Source organism: Mustela putorius, unplaced genomic scaffold (genome assembly GCF_011764305.1).
Source record: "Mustela putorius furo isolate JIRA1106 unplaced genomic scaffold, ASM1176430v1.1 tig00000095_pilon_pilon_pilon, whole genome shotgun sequence".
Taxonomy (NCBI): domain Eukaryota; kingdom Metazoa; phylum Chordata; class Mammalia; order Carnivora; family Mustelidae; genus Mustela; species Mustela putorius.
In genome coordinates, this window is record NW_025421280.1 from 26404117 (window position 1) to 26420145 (window position 16029).

A 16029-nucleotide genomic window follows, 5' to 3' on the forward strand; every position below is an offset into this window, starting at 1 on the left:
GGTGGGATAGGATATTCTGGCCTTGTTTCCATTCTTAGTGGGAAACCTTCTGGTTTTCTCCCTATTAAGTATGATGTTAGCTGTAGGATTTTTGGTAGATACTCGTTTTGGGAAAGTTCTCTCATGTGTCTAGTTTGCTGTTTTTATCATGAATGGGTGTTGGATTTCATCAAAGAGTTTTTCTGCAGCTATTGATAGGATTATGTGATTGAACTTTTTCAGCCTGTTGATAGTGATGGGTTGCTTTTTTTTTTTTTTTTTTTTAACGTTAAACCAGCTTTGCATGCCTGCAATAAATCCACTGTGTGTAATTCTTTAAAAATTAAAAAAGATTTAGTTGAAGTATGGTTGACACATAATAACGTAGTTTTAGGTATACAACATCGTGATAAGACAGCTAATATCACGAAATGCTCACGATGAGAAGTGTAGTTACCATGTGTCACCATACAAAGTTATTACAATATTATTGACTGTATTTTCTATGCTGTATTTTTCATCCCCCTGACTTATTTATGACTGGAAGTTTGTACTTCTTAATCTTCACATATGTTGTCTGCTCCCCCCGTCCTCCTATAATTCTTGTTATACATTTGTGGATTTGGTTTGCTAATACTTGGTTGAGAATTTTTACATCTATGTTCATGAGAGATCCTGGTCTGTAGTTTTCTTGTGATATCTTTGGTTTTGGTATTAGGGTAATTGATGAGTTAGGAAGTATTCTCTCTTCTATCCTCTGAAAGGGATTATAGAGAATTGATATAATTTCTTCCTTAAATATTTGGTAGAATTCACCAGTGAGCTCCTAGGCCTAGTGCTTTCAGTTTTTGAAAGGTTATTACTTACTCGTTTTCTTTCTTTCTTTCTTTTTTTTTTTTTAAGATTTTATTTTTAAGTAATCTCTACACCCAACATGGGGCTCGAACCCACCACCCCAAGATCATGAGTCACATGCTCTGCTGACTGAGCCAACCAGGCATCACATTTCTTTAATAGAAGTACATCTGTTCACATTGTCTACCTCTAGGGCGAAGAAGTACAAAGGAAGACAGAAGGGATGCCACCATCTCTCTGCCCTTCTGTCCCACCTTAGGTACTGATGTTAGCTGGGCTGGGGTCCTTCTGCCCCTTCCTAGCTCTCATGTCTATGGTGCTTCTTTCTGCTGTCTTTCTTGTATGAAAAGAATTTATAGCATCCTTGAGCCTGCACGTTTCTTTCACAGCACAGCATTATGCTGTGACCACAGACTTCAAGTCCATGAGTGCAGGTCTGGCCCCTCCATGTGGAATCCTGTGTAGCCCGTGCTGTGACTGAGCTGTGACTCTTCGCTCTGGTGTGGACCACAGAGGTGGAACCGTCAGCTCAAGATGTGCATAATCTGAGATGAGACATGCTGGGCAGGTGCAGAGGGAGCCATAGTTTCTGCCAGCTCTGAACCCAGCCTCACCTGCTTCACACTTGGGACTGGAATTGATAGGGAGAGACCAAGGGGACCTCAACTTCCAGTGAGGTGTGGGGCTTTTGCCCTTCAGTTGGAGTCCAGTCCCTGTCCATTTTTTTTTTTTTTTTTTTTTTTTTAAGATTTTATTTATTTATTTGACAGAGAGAGATCACAAGTAGGCAGAGAGGCAGACAGAGAGAGAGAGAGAGGGAAGCAGGCTCCCCGCTGAGCAGAGAGCCCGATGCGGGCCTCGATCCCAGGACCCTGAGATCATGACCTGAGCCGAAGGCAGCGGCTTACCCCACTGAGCCACCCAGGCGCCCATTCAGTCCCTGTCCATTCTGATGTTCAGTGTTTCTGTCTTGGCTCATTTGCTATTGATGCCTCTCAGGGTACATCGGAGAGAAGCACAGATGTGTCCGGCCTTCAGGTTTGGGACAAACCCTGCCCTTTTGAGCACCAGGTATCTCTCCCAACTCAGGATTTCTTGGTTTGAAGGCACCAGAGTGCTCATCTAGAACAGCAGGGGAAGAAGCCCCACAGAGCCTGGGAAAGGTCTGACAGAGCCCACCCCTTGTCCTTCGAAGCAGGGGGTCAATTACATTGTGATGGGTGCCTGATAGTGCTGGTACCAGGACTTGGGAGTGACAGGTGGCTCGCAGGAATGGCATGGTATCAAGCTGCGAGCCTGCCGTGCTATTCCTCTAGCTTGAACCACCCAAGACAGCAGCCACTGAAGCTTGGCAGTGCAGGAGGTCATGGTGGAGACCTCGACCCTCCTATGACCCTGGCTTACCTGGGCACGTGTGCACAAGGCCCAAGCTGCTCCTGCCCAGAGTCAGGCAGGGGGCTTGGGCCCAGCTGACAGTGTGCCCCCTCTCCAACTCTCCTTTGCAGCTTTCTATATGAACCCAACAGCCAAGGGTACAAATACTACCGCCAGAAGCTGGAAGAGTTCCGGAAAGCTAAGGCTGGCCCCACAGGCACTGTCGTGGCACCCGACCTCAGCCTGAAACGCAAATCCCCTCCTGAGAACCCCTCGGTGTCCTTGCCCCCAGCTGCTGCCTGCCCTGCCTCATCTGCCCCCTCGCCTGCAGTCACCCCAGCTCCAGCCGCCCCCGGGAAGCCAGCCACCACAGCCACTGTGAAAAAGAAGCGAAAGAGCCGGTGGGGGCCCGAAGAGGACAAGGTGGAACTCCCACCCGCCGAGCTGGTACAGAGGGATGTAGACGCCTCTCCCTCACCTCTGTCAGGTGGGCTGACCCCCTTCCCCCACCTCTGTCAGGACAGCCTGGCTCCTTCACTGAGGGAAGGTTTCCACACTTCATCTGTGTCGTAGCATGTGTCAGAGTTTCATTCCTTCTTAACGGCTAAATAATACTCCCATTTTCACGGATGGGACTACACTTTGTTTATCCGTTCACCGGTTGATGGACACGTGGGTTGTTTCCACCTTTTGGCAGCTGCGAATACTGCTGTTGTGAACGTTGGTCTCCAAGTACTGTGTGCGTCCCTGATTTTGATTCTCTTGTCCCTACCTAGGAGTGCAATCACTGGGTCATACCATCATTTGGTTTCACTTTTTGCAGAACCGCCAAACCATTTTCTACAGCAGCTGCACCATTTGATAGTCCCACCAGCGGCGCCCAAAGGTTCCCATTTCTCCACATCCTTCCCTTTTGATAATGCCATCCTCGCAGGTGTGAAGTGGTGTCCCTCTGTAGTTTGGAATTGCATTTCCCTAATGTCTCATGGTGTTGAGCATACTTTCATGTGCTAATTGGTCATTTGTGTAGCTTATTTGGAAAAATGCCTATTTAAGTCCTTTGCCCACTTTTAAACTGCGTTGTCTTTGTTGTTGAGTTGTAAGAGTTCTTTATATATTCTGGACGTTGACCCCCCCTATTCAGATACATGGTTTGCAAATACAGCCTCTCATTCTGTGGATTGTCTTTTTAGTCTCTTGATGGTTAGTGTCCTTTGATGCACAAACGTTTTGAAATTTTGACTAAGTTCAATTTATTTTTTCTTTCATTGTCTGTGCTTTTGGTTTCGTTTGTGAAACCGTAGCTAAGTTCAAGGTCGTGAGGATTTGCCCCTATGTTCTGAGTTTTTTTAGTTTTAGGTCTTTGATCTATCTTGAAGCAGTTTTTATATGTGATATAAGCTAAGGATCCAACTTTATTCTCTTGCATGTGGAGATCCGGTTTTCCCAGCACCATTTGTTGAAGAGACTTTTCTTTCCCCATTGGATGGTCTTGATGCCCTTGTCAAATCTCAGTTGTCCTTAGATGTAAGGGTTTATTTCTGGGCTCTCTTTTCTGTCCTGCTGGTTTGTATGTCTGTCCTTAGGTCAGTATCAACTGTTTTGATTACTGTAGCTTTGTAGTAAGTTGGTCTTCCAACTTTGTCCTTCTTCCTCAAGCTTTAGCTGTTGAGGATCTTGAATTTTCAGATGGGCTTCTCCATTTCTGCAAAAACACTGTTGGGATTTTGATAGGGATTGCCTTGAGTCTGTAGATTGCTTTGGATAGTATGGACACAATAATGTTAACAATATTTACGTCTCCTTACAACAACCAGTCTTCCAGACTGTGAACACAGATGTCTTTGTGTTTATCTAGATCTTCTTTAATTTCTTTCAACATGGTTTGTGGTTTTCATTGTACATGTCTCATACTTCCCTGGTTAAATTTGTTTCGAAGTGATTTTTTTTTTTTTTTGGATGCTATTGTAAACAGAATTGCTTTTTAAATTTTCATTTAGGATTGTTTGTTGCTAATGTATAGAAATACAACTGATTTTTGCATGTTCGTGTTGGATCCTCCAACTTCACTAAATTCACTTACTAGCTCTGACAATCTTTTGATGGATTCTTTAGGTTTGTCCGTATGTATAATTATGGTAATGTCATGTGCAACAAGAGATACTTCTTGCTTTCCAAGTGGGATGCCTCTTATTTCTTTTTCTTGCCTGATTGCTCTGGTTAGCACTTCTAGTACTAAGTTGAATGGAGGTGGGGGAAAATGGGCATCCTTGTCTTATTTTGATCTTAAGGGGCATGTTTTTTCAGTTTTTCATTATTGAATATGATGTTAGCTATGTGTTTATCATGTTGATATGTTCTTTCCGTTCCTAGTTCATTGAATGTTTTTACCATGAAGTGGTACTGGATTTTGTCCCATGCTTTCTCTGTATCAGTTGAAATGATTGCATGGGTTTTTTTCTTCAGTCTGCTAATGTGGTATATTACATTGGTTAATTTTCTCATATTGAGCCATGTGACATTGTGGTTTACTAGAAATACATATTTGGCCATTCAGATGACCAAAATAATATTTCTCATATGTATTTGATCTTTGTTCACAGTTCCTGGCTCACAGTTACTCCCAAAACCCTTGGAATTTCCTGAGTGATAAGAGCAGTGGGAGCATCTTTTGTTGTATTATTGGTCTCCATCCTCAGTTCATGAAAATGCTTCAGAGCCATAAAGGTGAAATGGGGGTCTTGTTGTTTATAATAAGCCCCTTTCCACCGCAACTGGGTTTACATTACTGAGGTGACTTTTGGAAAGCACCTAAGGATAGGGGCTGGTTGCCCGGGGAACTGACCATGAACGGAGGGCTAGCACTTTCCATCCCACCCTCTAGTTTCCAGGGAGGGGAGAGGGGCTGGAGATTGAATCAGTCAACAGCAGCTAGCGATTTCATCAACCATGCCTGTGCACCGAAGCCTCCACAAGACTCAAAGACACAGGGTTCAGAGAGCTTCCAGGTTGCACACGTGGAGGTTTAGAGAGAATGGCACATTCAGAGCATAGAAGCTCTGGCTGCTTTCCCCATACCTTGCCCAGGGCATCTTTTCCATTTGGCCTTACTAAGTTATTTCCATGCATGATATGTAAGTAAGGCAGTAATCCGGTAAGTAAAGTGTTTTTCTGAGTTCTGTGAGTCAGTATAGCAAGCTAATTGAACCCAGGAAGGGATTGCTAGAACGTCTGATCTGCAGCTAGCCAGTAGCTTATGTGATGACCTGGGCCTGTAGCTGGTGGCTAAAGGTGGCCGGGGTGGAGGGAGCAGTCTGAAAAGACTGACCCCTTAACCCATGGAATCCAGTGCTACCTCCTGGTGAATAGTGCTAGAACTGAGTTGACCTATTGGACTCCCAGCAGGTATCTGAGAATTGCTTGTTGTGTGGGTGACCCTCCCACATACACATTGGCACCAGAATTCTGTTTAAACCACCCTTGCATTTCTGGGATAAACCCCACTTGCTCATAGTGAATAATCCTTTTAACATGCTGCTGTATTCAGTGTGCTGGTATTTTGTTGCGGATGTCTGCATCTATATGCATAAGGAATGTTGTTCTGTAGTTTTCTTGTGTCCTTGTCTGCTTTTAGTATCAGAGTAATACTAGGGTTACGGAATGAGGAAATATTCCCTCCACTTTTTTGGAAGAGTTTGAGAATTATTAACATTAATTGTTCTTTTAAATGGTTCTAGAGGGTGCCTGGGTGGCTCAGTTGGTTGGGTGACTGCCTTCGGGTCAGGTCAGGATCCCAGAGTCCCAGGATCGAGTCCTGCCTCGGGCTCCCTGCTCGGTGGGGTGTCTGCTTCTCCCTCTGACCCTCCACTTCTCATGCTTGCTCATTCTCTCTCTCTCTCTCAAATAAATAAAATCTTTAAAAAAAAAAAAAAAGGTTGGTAGAAATAATAAATAAATATGTAAATGGTTCGTAGAATTCGGGGCACCTAGGTGGCTCAGTCAGTTAAGTGTCTGCCTTCGGCTCAGGTCAGGATCTCAGGGTCCTGGAATAGAGACCTGCATAGGGCTCTCTGCTTGGCAGGGAGTCTGCTTCTTCCTCTCATTCTCCCTCTGTGTTTTCTCTCTCTCTCTCAAATGAATAATAAAATATTAGTAATAAATGGTTGGAATTCACCAGTAATGCCATCTGGTTCTGGGCTTTTGTTCATTGGAAGGCTTTTTTTTTTTTAATTTTTTTTATTTTTTTAAGATTTTTTTTTTTTGACAGACAGAGATCACAGGTAGACATAGAGGCAGGCAGAGAGAGAGAGGAGGAAGCAGGCTCCCTGCTGAGCAGAGAGCCCGATGCGGGGCTCGATCCCAGAACCCTGGGACCATGACCTGAGCCGAAGGCAGAGGCTTTAACCCACTGAGCCACCCAGGCGTCCCCATTGGAAGGCTTTTGATTGCTGATTCAGTCTCCTTACTTGATAAAAGTCTGTTTAGATTTTCTCTTTCTTTCTTTCTTTTTTTTTTTTTTAAGATTTTATTTATTTATTTGACACAGAGAGAGAGATCACAAGTAGGCAGAGAGGCAGGCAGAGAGAGGGGGAAGCAGGCTTCCCGCTGAGCAGAAAGCCCGACACCGGGCTCGATCCCAAGACCCTGAGATCACGACCCGAGCTGAAGGCAGAGCCTTAACCTACTGAACCATCCAGGTGCCCCAGGTTTTCTCTTCTTGAGTTAGTTTTGGTGGTTTATACGTTTCTAGGAATTGGTTCACTTCATCCATGTTATCCAAGTAGTTGGCTTAACAGGTGTTCATTGTAATCTTTTATAGTTCCTTTTTATTTCTGTAATGTCATTCGTAATATCCCCTCTTTTATTTCTAATTTTAGTGAGTCTTTTCTCATGTTTTTCCTTAGGCAGTCTGTCTAAAGGTATGTCACTTTGGTTGATCTTTTCAAAAAACCAGCTTTTGGTTTTGTGGATTTTCTGTATTTCTCTTCCCTACTTCTTATATCTTCATTCTGATCTTTATTTCCTTCCCTCTGCTAGCTCTGAAATTAGTTTGCTTTTCTTTTTCTAGTCCTTTAAAGTATGCAGTTAAGTTATTGATTAGAGATCATTCTTTTTATTTATTTATTTTTTTTTTAAGATTTTATTTATTTGACAGAGAAATCACAAGTAGGCAGAGAGGCAGGCAGAGAGAGGAGGAAGCAGGCTCCCTGCTGAGCAGAGAGCCCGATGCGGGACTCGATCCCAGAACCCTGAGATCACTACCTGAGCCAAAGGCAGCGGCTTAACCCACTGAGCCACCCAGGCGCCCTAGAGATCATTCTTTTTAATTATGTGCAGTTATAGCTCTATGTTTCTCTTGTAGCACTGCTTTTGTTCTATCCCACCTGTTTTGCTCTCATGCTTTTGTGTTCATCTCTTAAATATTTTCTTATCTCTCTTGGTGATTTCTTCTTAGGCCCATTGATTGTTTAAGAGTATGTTGTTTAATTTCCAGCTATTTGTGAGTTTTCCAATTTTCCCTCTGTTACTGATCTCTAGTTTTATTCCATTGTGATCAGAAAAGGTACTTGTTATGATTTCGGTCTTTTAAAATGTATTAAAACCCATTTTTGGAGCCTAACAGGTAATCTGTTGTGGGGAATGTTCCATGTGCACTGTATTCTGCCATTGTTGGTTTGCATGTTCTGTGTACATCGGTTAGGACTCCCTGGTTATAGTGTTTAATTCTATATCCTTATTGATTTTCTATCTAGATACCCTGTCCCTTTAAAAAATGGGTCATTGAAGCCTCTAGTGGTTATTGTAGAACTGTGTATTTCTCTCCTCAGTTTTGTCAATTTTGCTATATACTCGTTACATCATTTTTCTGTTTCAAATTTTTTACCAACATAGAACCTCTTTCTTGGTCTCTTGTAACCTTTTTGGCTAGAAGTCTGTTTTGTCTGATGCTGGTAAGGCCATCCCAGCTGGCTGTTGGTTACTGTTTGCACGTAGTATATTTTTCTATCCTTTCACTTTGAACTTATTTGTGACTTTGTATCTAAAGCGAGTCTCCTGTAGACAGCATACAGATGGATCCTGTTACCTCCCTTAAGCTTTAAAGTACTTGGATCCATTCTTGTCATAGAAAGCTTGGGAAGAACATGATGCTAAGCCCCGTGATTGCCACAGTCAGTTTTGCACAATCCACTCCAACGTCCGCCTCCTTGACAGTTTCAGAGGTGGCCAGAGCATGTGGTCTCATTTTTCCTTTTCTACGACAAACCCACCAGGGTGGGGAGTCTGTTGCCGTCCCATTCTGCAGGTGAGAATGAGTGAGAGAGCCTTTCTCATGGCCTCTGGCACACTGCCCTCCACACAGCCTGCCCCGAAGGTGGAACCCTCTCCACAGCCCTCGCCCCCGGACGCACAAGTATGCCGAGGAGGCCTTTGCGCCCTGGTGCTGACACCTACGTTTCTTGTGCAAGGATGGGCCAAGAGGGAAGGCAGCTCACCCAAGTTACGTGGCTGGCCTTTTGGCCTTGACCGTCCAGCTTTGAGGATGGTCTTTTAGTCCAAGGAGAAAAGCTAGTGAAGATTCTTCTACTCCCTAGGGTTCTAGATAGCATCACTCCCCAGGGTTGAGGGTGTCTCGGGTCAGATTGCCATCAAGCGTCCAACTCTGGGGCCCACAGTAATGGAGGGTGCTCAGCCATGAGTGCTCTTCTGCCATGTGTGTGCCCTGCGGTTCAGAACTCATATCCCTGAAGCGTGGCCCATCTCCCAGCTGGTGAGGAAGCCTCCCTGTGTGGTCTAGTTTGCAGGCACAGGCTCCAAGGGCTCATGTCCAGGTTTAAGGCCCACTGGTCCGCATCGTCCCAAGGGGAGGTTGAGCAGTCCCCACCTGGTTGCTTGCTGGTAAAGGGGCCCAAGGAGAGGGACGATGGGCATGCTGCAAGCACACAGCAGGCTGCTCAAACCTTGCCTACCTTGCCCTGTTCACAGGACTCTCACACAGACCTTCTAGAAGGTATTAGGGTATAAACATGGGCTCAAGGAGCACTTGTGGGTGGTTCTGGCAGGCAAGGCCTCAACCCTGGTGTTCTGGGAGGACCTGGCTCTTTGCATGTACCAGAAGGGCCTCTGTACCCCGTCTGCCCAGCTTCTTCCCCAGGAAGCTGTCGCCTGAGGGGTGGTGGTTTCCGCCGCCCAGATGGGGCCGTCACAGCATCTTCGTGTGCATTAGTGTTGCTGGCTCCAGTCAAACTCCGAAGCTGATGCCAAACTAAATGTCAGTTGCTTTGAGGATGGTCGGCTGCCTCCCCGGAAGGAGCTAACAGCCACACAGCCGAGACTTATGCCAGACTCTGAACCCTTGTGTGTCTACGCTGGGTGTCTGTTCCCTGCAGGCCTATTTCCAAGAGTCAGTGTGTGTCACACACACACACACACACACACACACACGCACAGGCACAGTCTATCTTGGCTCTCATGTCTTTGCCTTTGCAAAGTCCCCGTCCTGTCACCCGTCAGACATGTGACCTTGAGTGAGGCCCTCGACCTGTAAGTTCTGATGTCATCATCTGCAACATGGGGCTATAGCGCCTGCCTGGAGAGGTCATGTGCCTGGACACTGTGCCTCATGCAGGAGCAAGTCTGGACCTGTGCATCCATGGCTGACCAGCCTGTGTCTTGTTTCCAGTTCAGGACCTCAAGGGGCTTGGCTATGAGAAAGGGAAGCCCGTAGGCCTGGTGGGTGTCACAGAGCTGTCAGATGCCCAGAAGAAGCAGCTGAAGGAGCAGCAGGAGGTAAGTCTGTGGGGCAGAACAGGCAGGCTCTGGCAGGGCTCGTGGGGTACTGCCCCCGCGTCGTCTCACAGTTGTCAGTGGTTGTGTGCTGTTCTTTCTGAGCCTCCCTCTGCTGGGTGGAGCCCACAGTCAGGGGAGAGGTCCTTGGGCAGACAGGGCCCTGTCAGCGGCATTCTGCCTCCCAGGGACCCTCCCCAGCCTGCGCTGGACCCAGAGCTGAGGCCGTCTCCCACTGCCTGGGCAGCCCCTGAGGCTGGTGCTGTGCAGCTACTCCCCAGCATGCTTGTGGGCTTTTCCTGACTAGGTAGTCTCCACTTAGTTTTCCTTCCAGTGCCCCCCGGCATCCAGGACAGGACAGACCTGGGTGCCCGAATCAATGGGACAAATGCTCAGTTGGTGTTGGGCTGTGATTGGGCTAAGGGCTGACTTGGCCTCTCTGCTGCTTTCCTGGGGAGCTGCGGGCACCTGTCTGTTGGTCCTTGGGGACACTCAACTCCAGTCACCTCCTCAGGGCCAGCAGCTGAGTTGCCTCTCCCTCAGCCCTTCCATGGTCAGGGGCCTGTGGTGCGTTCGCTTGGTCCACAGCAAGGGTGCCTGCGATGTGCTGGGTTCCGGGCCAGACTTGGTGCAGTAGAGAGGGTGCTTCCCTGCTCCATGCAGGTGTTCAGGGAAGGCGGGGTACGCCCTGATGCGGGACCTTGTGTCTTCCTGAGTACTTGCTCCGAGCCCTGCTCCTGTGCCTGCCCTGGGGAGGGCGGGACGTGGGACGGGTGAGGGCACCTGGCATGTGCAGGGAAGGCAGAGGGGTTAGCCACCTGCACGTGCGGTCCCAGGCCCCACTCACCAGCATGTGTCGCCCACAGATGCAGCAGATGTATGACATGATCATGCAGCACAAGCGTGCGATGCAGGACATGCAGTTGTTGTGGGAGAAGGCCCTGCAGCAGCACCAGCATGGCTATGACAGTGACGAGGAGGTGGACAGTGAGCTGGGCACCTGGGAACATCAGCTGCGGCGCATGGAGATGGACAAGACTCGGGGTACGCCGGGGAGCACATTGCAGGTGGGGTGAAGGCCGGGGTCTCTGGGTGAGGCCGTGCCCTTGGCACCGCAGGCTCAGGAAGCCTGCCCAGGAAGGAAGCTAGAGGCACCACCTGGGGCCTTAAGCCGCCTGTGCAACTTGTACGGTCTGGAGCCAGAGACTCCTGGCTTCTCTCCCTCTGCTCGGTGGAAAAAAGAGGAATTCTCTAAGCTGTCACTGCTGTTTGAACATGGCACTTAGAAGGGCTCCCTGGAGGAGCAGGGTTTGGGTCGGGGCCTCAACCAGCCACCTCATTCCCCTGGGACCTGAGTCCCTGCCCCCCGCCCAAGACTCACATCTGTGCTGTGGGGCCACCCAGCCCGCTCCCTGCCTCTTCCTTTCTCTCACTTTCCCCCGCTTCTCTGGGCAGAGTGGGCTGAGCAGCTGACAAAGATGGGCCGCGGCAAGCACTTTATCGGAGACTTCCTGCCTCCAGATGAGCTGGAGAAGTTCATGGAAACCTTCAAGGCCCTGAAGGTGAGCTGGGAAGGTCCCCGGGACCAGCAGGGGCTGTGGGCGGGCTGGCAGGCAGCCAGGCTAGTGGCCCAGCCCCTCCTGTTAGCCTCATGAGGCAGGAGTCTGAGGCAGCCTCAAGCCCCCCCGCCCCCCCCCTTCACAGGGGGAGCTGGGCCCTCTTGCCTCAGGAGGCATCTGTTGATGATAGACACCGTCTGTGGAGAGAATTAGCAGAAAGCAGCTCAGCTGCTGCTTTAGAAATATCTCCCAGGGCTTCTGGGAAAATCTGCTTTCAGTGGAGCCAATTAAGTGCAGTTTACAGGCAAAGCATCTCTCAGGCAGAAGGCCCTATGGACTGGCTTCTCCAGAAGAGGAATTCACATTCCTCCCATGCTGTCATTGTGCTTCTGAGGAGAGTCTGCCTGATGGGGCACCTCCCTTGTCATCTTTTGGGGGATTTTTGTAAAACTGTTTTGTACTGCATAACCTCGTCAACAACTTACTGACCTCATCTTTTTAGCATTCTGTGTAAAGAATTGCCCTCAGAACCTAGGACTTCTCTTTGCTGATGAACCATTAATCTTTCCCGTGGTGGGTGAGGCCTGTGTGACCTGTCTCCTTGACCTTGTTGTCTTGGCCACCAGGCATCTTGGTACAAAGTCTGGCCTTGGGACCCTGAGAAGGAGCATTTTGGTCTGTTCTCAAGGAATCTGACCTGGTACAGAGGCTTCATATGAGCAGGAGGTCCCAGCATCCAGTGAGGCCATTGCTGGTGGGACGTGGTGGTGTTCTGGCCAGGGCTGGGACCCGGGACAGTTGCAACCCTGGTGGATGACAGGTACCTCCTTGCTCTGCAGGAAGGCCGAGAACCTGACTACTCAGAGTACAAGGAGTTCAAGCTGACGGTGGAGAACATTGGTTACCAGATGCTGATGAAAATGGGCTGGAAGGAGGGCGACGGGCTGGGCTCAGAGGGCCAGGGCATCAAGAACCCAGTGAACAAGTGAGTGCACCCCCTGCCGCCTCTTGTGCTGCCAGCAGCCTGGCCCTCTGCTCACTTGGCCCTGTCATCCCCCTGCCCCCCTGCAGAGGCACCACCACAGTAGATGGAGCAGGCTTTGGCATCGACCGGCCAGCTGAGCTCTCCAAGGAGGATGATGAGTATGAGGCTTTCCGAAAGAGGATGATGCTGGCCTACCGCTTCCGGCCCAACCCCCTGGTGCGTGTGTCCCCAGCCCCCGTGTGATTCTGGGTTGCCCAGAATCTCAGCAGGGGGCGGCGGTGCTGGTGACAGAGCTGTCTCTCCTTTCACAGTCCAACTAGGCCAGGTCTCACTAGCGACTCCCCACCTTTCCACCTGCCCTCTGCTCTGGAGGATGTGGGCTTAGCTGTCCCTGGAACGTTCTGGGCAAGAGAAACTGCTGTCTTTAGCATTGACCCCCTCTCCTTTTTATCTTTTTTGCCTCCCACAGAACAACCCCAGACGGCCTTACTACTGAGTATTCTGGAAAAACACACAAATGTATTTTCCAAACGACTGACCATCCCTGGACTGTGGAATGTTCTGGCCTGCATTTCTGCCTGCCCCTCCCATTGTCTCGAATGTCGTGCCGTGTATTAAAGTTCCAGTGCTTGCCTACCATGGAAGCCTGGTTTTGCCATCACCAGAAACCCCTCTGTTTCCTTAGCAACGGGGCTGGGCTGGGCAGATGGGGCTGGGATGCCACTGGGAAAGCTCCGTAGTGCCTGAAAAATATGAGAACCGTCTAGACCTGTGTCTGTGGGCCCCTCTCCCACCAGCCTGGCTTGGAGTTGAGGGGAGGATCCACAGATCCTCTGAGAGGAACTGGTGGCTGACCAGCCAAGCCCTGGCTGCACCTGGACCAGGGGCACCAGGGACCTCCTATCGTGGCACTGTGCTGTAGGGCTTAGGGTGGAAGGGGTCCCCAGACAGGGCCCAACCCTCCTCAGATCTGCGGGTCCGCTGGACCCAGGACACACCTGTACCAATCACCTCACCAGCAGGTGGCGCTGACAGCCACTCCTTGAAGCTAGTCAGCGACAGTTGTAGCCAAGCCACCCCAGCTGCCCTGGATCCTTTCAGTGGATGGACACGGGACTCTCTGGGGCTCATGTCCACTCTGTGGACGGATGCAGCATACCAAGTACTCCCCACATCGCCAGAGCCTAAGCTGAACATCTGTGCCGAGACCACCTGGGGTCAGTTGTAGCTGCTGAGTGAGCAGCTTGTGTGGGATCCTAGGAATCTGAGAGCCACCATTCAAGTATGGCTTGGAGACCTGGGGGATCCCCACAACCCACCCATCTGCCCACACATGTGCCTTGTGGGTCTTGGTCAACCCCTGTGGGCTCATGGGCTTGAGGACTCCAGCTGGAGTTGGGCTTCTGGGCCAGTCTGCGTTCTCACAGTCATTTAGTAAGCAGCACCAACTGCGTGAACCGGATGGATAGGCTCTGTGCCCTGGGGCAGCCAGTCTGTCGTATTGTGTCCGTGGTGGTGAACCTGAGACTAATAAATGTGAAGAGGAATTGGGTTGCTGTCTTGGTGGCAGCCTGTGGAGTTTGGGGAACAGGGGCATCCAGGGACTGTGAGTCTCAGCAGCAGAGCCCAGGCTGGGATGACATATGCCACTCTATGTTCCCTCTGTAGATGCTGTGCCCAGCAAGGCAAGGGTTGACGTTCCCATGTGTGCCAGCTGTCCTGTGGTCCCAGGGCTTGAGCACAAGAGTAGCTCTGGGCAGCCAGAGGTTCCAGTGATGGGGACCCTAGGCCTTGGTCCCAGGCACCTTGCCACCTAGGTGAATGTCACCCTTCAGTTGAATTAGGGACCTGGAGGCTCTCCAGACTCAGCCCATGGACTTTACCCCCAGGCAAATGGAAAGTTGGAAAATGGCCCCCAAATTTGATGTGCATGTACAGGCACATCCCAGACACAGATACAAGGCCGGGTTGTTAGACAGCTGGATCAGACAGCCGGCCTTCCAGCAGGAGGAGCGGGGCTGGGGTGGCAGAGAGGGCTACATGGAGGAGGGGACATTGGGATCTGCTTTAAGGAGTGAGGAAGTACTAGAGGATCCATTTTGCAGATAGGAGGCCTGGGGGGTGTTGGCACCGCTAGAGTTGGGAAAAGTGAAAGAAACAAGACTGGAGCCTCAGGTCAGCCCAGAGGAACCTGAACTTAACCCATGGGCAACGGACAGCTGGGTGCGACACTGTCAGGTCTGTGGCCTGAAGATCATCTTGTTGCCCAGGCTCAGAGAAAGGACCCAGCTGGCACAAGGACAAGGAGGTGCATGGAAAAAGGATGACTCTTCCCCACCCACAGACTGTGGGCCCCCCAAGGGCAGGTACTGAGTGGGTACCTGCTTACTCTTTTCCAGCAGCTACGAGTACCACATGGGTGAGAGTCCAAAGCTGCTTGGAAAGCACTGCTTCCTTATTCTCTCCCCACCCAACTATAGTTCCCTCCTTGGTGCCACCGCCCCCCCCCCCCCCACCAATACCATTTGCGTCTTCCGGTGGACCCAGCCCAGCCTCCTACAGGCTATTCAGAATCCTCCCTCAGCTCTGCCACTCTGACCCTCTGAGCCCCCTCACCACACCTCAGCCTCAGGCCTGAACTCGCTAGTCTCTCTGCCAGACACACTGTTCCAAACTCACCAAACTAGCAATCCATGCCTAATCTAAGCCCACCCTTTGGACTCTCTCCCTTGGACACCACCCACTGAGCAGGGGCACAGCTTCAACTGCCCACAAGGTGCCCAGGCTATATGGAAGGAACACAGCACACAGTCCTTCAAGAGACACCCCCCCCAACCATGACCTTGGCTGCCTGCCTTGAGATGATCCCCAGACCCAGTCAAAGCTTTACACCCCGCCACGTATTTAAATATGTGTGGCCACTGCCTGAACACTCAAATCCAAGGGACCTGAAGGGAACTCTTTGTGTCCAAGCGACTGAGGTTCCTCCATCCTCGTGGAAAGCCTCCAATGTCCCCTTCATCCTACGAGGATGTGGCATTTAAAAGGGTCCCCTTTAGAGTCGAGGTAGGTACACAGGTGGCTTAGGACGGAGAAAACAGAAGTACAGAAGGAGGCCTGGAAAACAAATTCCCCTAGCTTGAAATATCTGGCCCAGGGCCTCCAGGTTGCAGTCCCGCGCCTCAAGAGCGGTAGCATCGGGCAACACGGAGTTTTAGACTTTAATAGTGAAGCCGCGGCTGGGCGGCCGGGAAGGCCACTGAAACCAAGCTGAGTCCCAAGCTGAGTCCGGTGACGGTGACGCGGGGAAGGGAGGGCTGGGGAAAGGGACCGCTTCCAGGGGGACAGGCCTCGGAGGCTCCCCGGGAGCGCGGGGCACAGTCACGGCTAGGCTAGGCTGCAGGACCAAGGCACAGCTGGGGGCGACCTTTGCGCAGGGCGGGGCGGGGCGGGGTGGGGCGGGCCCGGACTGGGGCCCTGGCAACCCCCGAA

The 16029-nt window shown here is 50.3% G+C and overlaps 1 protein-coding gene across 1 annotated transcript in view; it reads left to right on the plus strand.

The window, feature by feature from the left end:
* SUGP1 (SURP and G-patch domain containing 1) overlaps positions 1-13205 on the plus strand; it is a 32176-nt gene extending 18971 nt beyond the window's left edge. Inside the window, exons 8-14 of the mRNA XM_004760864.3 lie at positions 2340-2695; positions 9890-9996; positions 10860-11037; positions 11449-11555; positions 12392-12537; positions 12624-12753; positions 13007-13205. Of these exons, the coding sequence (XP_004760921.1) occupies positions 2340-2695; positions 9890-9996; positions 10860-11037; positions 11449-11555; positions 12392-12537; positions 12624-12753; positions 13007-13033 (1051 nt within the window). The 3' untranslated portion in view covers positions 13034-13205. The remainder of the gene's footprint in view (positions 1-2339; positions 2696-9889; positions 9997-10859; positions 11038-11448; positions 11556-12391; positions 12538-12623; positions 12754-13006) is intronic.
* The last annotated feature ends 2824 nt before the right edge of the window (positions 13206-16029 follow it).